Here is a 7,411-nt window from a genome sequence, read left to right as displayed (position 1 = left end):
CGGAGGTGGAGCAGGTGTTCCCGGTGCTGAATACGTTTGCTCTCTGGGCAAACCTTGGTGTTGTACTTGTTGGATATATCTTCTATATTAGTTGTTATTGTTATTAGTTGTATAGGGACGTACTTAGGAGGGAAGAGCAGGCTCAATCTCTCTTGAAGGAGATTATCGTCACAACTGATAAGACTGATAAGTTTGTTTTTATGTATAAATGAATATTATTATTCATTTAAAGATCAATGTGTAAGTTAGGCATAGGTTAGATTACATGTTCAGATTCTGTTCACAATTTTGTGTATTTTAAGTTCGCTTGTGAAGCATGTAGAGTGTTGGGATTCAAACAGAGGTCATCAACAGAGCGCTGATCGAGAAATGTTCGAATGTCATCAGCTGCGAGTCGAGAGTAAATCGTTTTTCCTTCATAAACAAGGGGTTTGAGGGCTGGATGAACGATCATTTGACCTTTACTGATGAGGACGGCCTGCAATGAGAAAGTTAATTGCAGCAATAAGAGGATTAGAGTACCCAGGTGCAGGGTTCGAATCCCTTCATTGCTACCAAGTGATTTATTCCAACATAATACAATATTCTTCAAGCTTTATCTTAGATATGTTAGGCCTCATTTAGATCCTGCAGTTCAGTTTTGGTGTCAGTACCAGAGACTTGACCAGAAGGTCTTGAGACTTGACCAGAAGGTCTTGAGACTTGACCAGAAGGTCTTGAGACTTGACCAGAAGGTCTTGAGACTTGACCAGAAGGTCTTGAGACTTGACCAGAAGGTCTTGAGACTTGACCAGAAGGTCTTGAGACTTGACCAGAAGGTCTTGAGACTTGACCAGAAGGTCTTGAGACTTGACCAGAAAGTCTTGAGACTTGACCAGAAAGTCTTGAGACTTGACCAGAAGGTCTTGAGACTTGACCAGAAGGTCTTGAGACTTGACCAGAAGGTCTTGAGACTTGACATAAAGGTCTTGAGACTTGACATAAAGGTCTTGAGACTTGACATAAAGGTCTTGAGACTTGACATAAAGACCTAGAGACTTGACATAAAGACCTAGAGACTTGATATAAAGGTCTTGAGACTTGACATAAAGACCTAGAGACTTGACATAAAGACCTAGAGACTTGACATAAAGTCCTAGAGACTTGACATAAAGGTCTTGAGACTTGACATAAAGGTCTTGAGACTTGACATAAAGACCTAGAGACTTGACATAAAGACCTAGAGACTTGACATAAAGGTCTTGAGACTTGACATAAAGGTCTTGAGACTTGACATAAACGTCTTGAGACTTGACATAAAGACCTTGAGACTTGACATAAAGACCTAGAGACTTGACATATAGGTCTTGAGACTTGACATAAAGGTCTTGAGACTTGACATAAAGACCAAGAGACTTGACATAAAGACCTAGAGACTTGACATAAAGATCTTGAGACTTGACATAAAGACCTAGAGACTTAACATAAAGACCCAGAGACTTGACATAAAGACCTTGAGACTTGACATAAAGACCTAGAGACTTGACATAAAGACCTAGAGACTTGACATAAAGACCCAGAGACTTGACATAAAGACCTTGAGACTTGACATAAAGACCTAGAGACTTGACATAAAGACCTAGAGACTTGACATAAAGACCTAGAGACTTGACATAAAGACCTAGAGACTTGACATAAAGACCCAGAGACTTGACATAAAGACCTAGAGACTTGACATAAAGACCTAGAGACTTGACATAAAGACCTAGAGACTTGGCATAAAGACCTAGAGACTTGACATAAAGACCTAGAGACTTGACATAAAGACCTAGAGACTTGACATAAAGGTCTTGAGACTTGACATAAAGGTCTTGAGACTTGACATAAAGACCAAGAGACTTGACATAAAGACCTAGAATCTTGACATAAAGATCTTGAGACTTGACATAAAGACCTAGAGACTTGACATAAAGGTCTTGAGACTTGATATAAAGGTCTTGAGACTTGACATAAATACCAAGAGACTTGACATAAAGACCTAGAGACTTGACATAAAGACCCAGAGACTTGACATAAAGACCTAGAGACTTGACATAAAGACCAAGAGACTTGACATAAAGACCTAGAGACTTCACATAAAGACCTAGAGACTTGACATAAAGACCTAGAGACTTGACATAAAGACCTAGAGACTTGACATAAAGACCTAGAGACTTGACATAAAGACCCAGAGACTTGACATAAAGACCTAGAGACTTGACATAAAGACCTAGAGACTTGACATAAAGACCTAGAGACTTGACATAAAGACCTAGAGACTTGACATAAAGACCTAGAGACTTGACATAAAGACCTAGAGACTTGACATAAAGGTCTTGAGACTTGACATAAAGGTCTTGAGACTTGACATAAAGACCAAGAGACTTGACATAAAGACCTAGAGACTTGACATAAAGATCTTGAGACTTGACATAAAGACCTAGAGACTTGACATAAAGGTCTTGAGACTTGACATAAAGGTCTTGAGACTTGACATAAAGACCAAGAGACTTGACATAAAGACCTAGAGACTTGACATAAAGACCCAGAGACTTGACATAAAGACCTAGAGACTTGACATAAAGACCTAGAGACTTGACATAAAGACCCAGAGACTTGACATAAAGACCTAGAGACTTGACATAAAGACCTAGAGACTTGACATAAAGACCTAGAGACTTGACATAAAGACCCAGAGACTTGACATAAAGACCTAGAGACTTGACATAAAGACCCAGAGACTTGACATAAAGACCTAGAGACTTGACATAAAGACCTAGAGACTTGACATAAAGACCTAGAGACTTGACATAAAGACCCAGAGACTTGACATAAAGACCTAGAGACTTGACATAAAGACCTAGAGACTTGACATAAAGACCAAGAGACTTGACATAAAGACCCAGAGACTTGACATAAAGACCTAGAGACTTGACATAAAGACCCAGAGACTTGACATAAAGACCTAGAGACTTGACATAAAGACCTAGAGACTTGACATAAAGACCAAGAGACTTGACATAAAGACCTAGAGACTTGACATAAAGACCTAGAGACTTGACATAAAGACCAAGAGACTTGACATAAAGACCAAGAGACTTGACATAAAGACCTAGAGACTTGACATAAAGACCTAGAGACTTGAGATAAAGGTCTTGAGACTTGACATAAAGGTCTTGAGACTTGACATAAAGACCAAGAGACTTGACATAAAGACCTAGAATCTTGACATAAAGATCTTGAGACTTGACATAAAGACCTAGAGACTTGACATAAAGGTCTTGAGACTTGATATAAAGGTCTTGAGACTTGACATAAAGACCAAGAGACTTGACATAAAGACCTAGAGACTTGACATAAAGTCCTAGAGACTTGACATAAAGGTCTTGAGACTTGACATAAAGGTCTTGAGACTTGACATAAAGACCTAGAGACTTGACATAAAGACCTAGAGACTTGACATAAAGGTCTTGAGACTTGACATAAAGGTCTTGAGACTTGACATAAACGTCTTGAGACTTGACATAAAGACCTTGAGACTTGACATAAAGACCTAGAGACTTGACATATAGGTCTTGAGACTTGACATAAAGGTCTTGAGACTTGACATAAAGACCAAGAGACTTGACATAAAGACCTAGAGACTTGACATAAAGATCTTGAGACTTGACATAAAGACCTAGAGACTTAACATAAAGACCCAGAGACTTGACATAAAGACCTTGAGACTTGACATAAAGACCTAGAGACTTGACATAAAGACCTAGAGACTTGACATAAAGACCCAGAGACTTGACATAAAGACCTTGAGACTTGACATAAAGACCTAGAGACTTGACATAAAGACCTAGAGACTTGACATAAAGACCTAGAGACTTGACATAAAGACCTAGAGACTTGACATAAAGACCTAGAGACTTGACATAAAGACCCAGAGACTTGACATAAAGACCTAGAGACTTGACATAAAGACCTAGAGACTTGACATAAAGACCTAGAGACTTGACATAAAGACCTAGAGACTTGACATAAAGACCTAGAGACTTGACATAAAGACCTAGAGACTTGGCATAAAGGTCTTGAGACTTGACATAAAGGTCTTGAGACTTGACATAAAGACCAAGAGACTTGACATAAAGACCTAGAATCTTGACATAAAGATCTTGAGACTTGACATAAAGACCTAGAGACTTGACATAAAGGTCTTGAGACTTGATATAAAGGTCTTGAGACTTGACATAAAGACCAAGAGACTTGACATAAAGACCTAGAGACTTGACATAAAGACCCAGAGACTTGACATAAAGACCTAGAGACTTGACATAAAGACCAAGAGACTTGACATAAAGACCTAGAGACTTGACATAAAGACCTAGAGACTTGACATAAAGACCTAGAGACTTGACATAAAGACCTAGAGACTTGACATAAAGACCCAGAGACTTGACATAAAGACCTAGAGACTTGACATAAAGACCTAGAGACTTGACATAAAGACCTAGAGACTTGACATAAAGACCTAGAGACTTGACATAAAGACCTAGAGACTTGACATAAAGACCTAGAGACTTGACATAAAGGTCTTGAGACTTGACATAAAGGTCTTGAGACTTGACATAAAGACCAAGAGACTTGACATAAAGACCTAGAGACTTGACATAAAGATCTTGAGACTTGACATAAAGACCTAGAGACTTGACATAAAGGTCTTGAGACTTGACATGAAGGTCTTGAGACTTGACATAAAGACCAAGAGACTTGACATAAAGACCTAGAGACTTGACATAAAGACCCAGAGACTTGACATAAAGACCTAGAGACTTGACATAAAGACCTAGAGACTTGACATAAAGACCCAGAGACTTGACATAAAGACCTAGAGACTTGACATAAAGACCTAGAGACTTGACATAAAGACCTAGAGACTTGACATAAAGACCCAGAGACTTGACATAAAGACCTAGAGACTTGACATAAAGACCCAGAGACTTGACATAAAGACCTAGAGACTTGACATAAAGACCTAGAGACTTGACATAAAGACCTAGAGACTTGACATAAAGACCCAGAGACTTGACATAAAGACCTAGAGACTTGACATAAAGACCTAGAGACTTGACATAAAGACCAAGAGACTTGACATAAAGACCCAGAGACTTGACATAAAGACCTAGAGACTTGACATAAAGACCCAGAGACTTGACATAAAGACCTAGAGACTTGACATAAAGACCTAGAGACTTGACATAAAGACCAAGAGACCTGACATAAAGACCTAGAGACTTGACATAAAGACCTAGAGACTTGACATAAAGACCAAGAGACTTGACATAAAGACCAAGAGACTTGACATAAAGACCTAGAGACTTGACATAAACAAACTTCATCACGTGCAGAAAACATTACCAAGTTAACTCCAAGAATTAAAAACTTTATTTATGAATGGAGATAAAATAAAGCTTTCTTTGCAGTCTCCAGGAAGACGGAACACCGCCTCAATGATATTTCGTGTCACTACATATAAAATATAAACAATAACGGAGGTTCGGAAAGTGCCGTGAGGACTTACGAAACAAACTCTTCAGTTGTTCGTTCAGAGAACCATTTTGTTCACCTAGAACATTACATATAAACACCAGAATAACATGATAACAAACTCACTAAGTTATTCATTCACTGGACCTGGTCACCAGGCCAACACTGGACCTGGTCACCAGGCCACCACTGGACCTGGCCACCAGGCCAACACTGGACCTGGTCACCAGGCCAACACTGGACCTGGTCACCAGGCCAACACTGGACCTGGTCACCAGGCCAACACTGGACCTGGTCACCAGGCCAACACTGGACCTGGTCACCAGGCCAACACTGGACCTGGTCACCAGGCCAACACTGGACCTGGTCACCAGGCCAACACTGGACCTGGTCACCAGGCCAACACTGGACCTGGTCACCAGGCCAACACTGGACCTGGTCACCAGGGCCAACACTGGACCTGGTCACCAGGCCAACACTGGACCTGGTCACCAGGCCAACACTGGACCTGGTCACCAGGCCAACATTGGACCTGGTCACCAGGCCAACACTGGACCTGGTCACCAGGCCACCACTGGACCTGGTCACCAGGGCCAACACTGGACCTGGTCACCAGGCCAACACTGGACCTGGTCACCAGGCCAACACTGGACCTGGCCACCAGGCCAACACTGGACCTGGTCACCAGGCCAACACTGGACCTGGTCACCAGGCCACCACTGGACCTGGTCACCAGGCCAACACTGGACCTGGTCACCAGGCCAACACTGGACCTGGTCACCAGACCAACACTGGACCTGGTCACCAGGCCAACATTGGACCTGGTCACCAGGCCAACACTGGACCTGGTCACCAGGCCAACACTGGACCTGGTCACCAGGCCAACACTGGACCTGGTCACCAGGCCAACACTGGACCTGGTCACCAGGCCAACACTGGACCTGGTCACCAGGCCAACACTGGACCTGGTCACCAGGCCAACACTGGACCTGGTCACCAGGCCAACACTGGACCTGGTCACCAGGCCAACACTGGACCTGGTCACCAGGCCAACACTGGACCTGGTCACCAGGCCAACACTGGACCTGGTCACCAGGCCAACACTGGACCTGGTCACCAGGCCAACACTGGACCTGGTCACCAGGCCAACACTGGACCTGGTCACCAGGCCAACACTGGACCTGGTCACCAGGCCAACACTGGACCTGGTCACCAGGGCCAGCACTGGACCTGGTCACCAGGCCAACACTGGACCTGGTCACCAGGCCAACACTGGACCTGGTCACCAGGCCAACACTGGACCTGGCCACCTGGCCAACACTGGACCTGGCCACCAGGCCAACACTGGACCTGGTCACCAGGCCAACACTGGACCTGGCCACCTGGCCAACACTGGACCTGGTCACCAGGCCAACACTGGACCTGGCCACCTGGCCAACACTGGACCTGGCCACCAGGCCAACACTGGACCTGGCCACCAGGCCAACACTGGACCAGGTCACCAGGCCAACACTGGACCTGGTCACCAGGCCAACACTGGACCTGGTCACCAGGCCAACACTGGACCTGGCCACCAGGCCAACACTGGACCTGGTCACCAGGCCAACACTGGACCTGGTCACCAGGCCAACACTGGACCTGGTCACCAGGGCCAACACTGGACCTGGTCACCAGGCCAACACTGGACCTGGTCACCAGGCCAACACTGGACCTGGTCACCAGGCCAACATTGGACCTGGTCACCAGGCCAACACTGGACCTGGTCACCAGGCCACCACTGGACCTGGCCACCAGGCCAACACTGGACCTGGTCACCAGGCCAACACTGGACCTGGTCACCAGGCCAACACTGGACCTG

At 44.4% G+C, this 7,411-nt stretch overlaps 1 protein-coding gene across 1 annotated transcript in view; it reads right to left on the bottom strand.

Moving 5' to 3' along the window:
- Positions 1 to 280: 280 nt before the first annotated feature.
- LOC138368629 (selection and upkeep of intraepithelial T-cells protein 5-like) overlaps positions 281 to 7,411 on the bottom strand; it is a 32,373-nt gene continuing 25,242 nt past the window's right edge. The window contains exons 2-6 of the mRNA XM_069331257.1: positions 4,034 to 4,313; positions 3,102 to 3,382; positions 1,871 to 2,045; positions 654 to 1,135; positions 281 to 478 (exon numbers count right to left, since the gene is read on the bottom strand). Coding sequence (XP_069187358.1) covers positions 281 to 478; positions 654 to 1,135; positions 1,871 to 2,045; positions 3,102 to 3,382; positions 4,034 to 4,313 — 1,416 coding nt within the window. The remainder of the gene's footprint in view (positions 479 to 653; positions 1,136 to 1,870; positions 2,046 to 3,101; positions 3,383 to 4,033; positions 4,314 to 7,411) is intronic.

Source organism: Procambarus clarkii, chromosome 3 (assembly GCF_040958095.1).
Source record: "Procambarus clarkii isolate CNS0578487 chromosome 3, FALCON_Pclarkii_2.0, whole genome shotgun sequence".
Taxonomy (NCBI): domain Eukaryota; kingdom Metazoa; phylum Arthropoda; class Malacostraca; order Decapoda; family Cambaridae; genus Procambarus; species Procambarus clarkii.
Note: the sequence above shows the minus strand (reverse complement) of the source record. Positions and strands in the feature narration are given on the sequence as shown.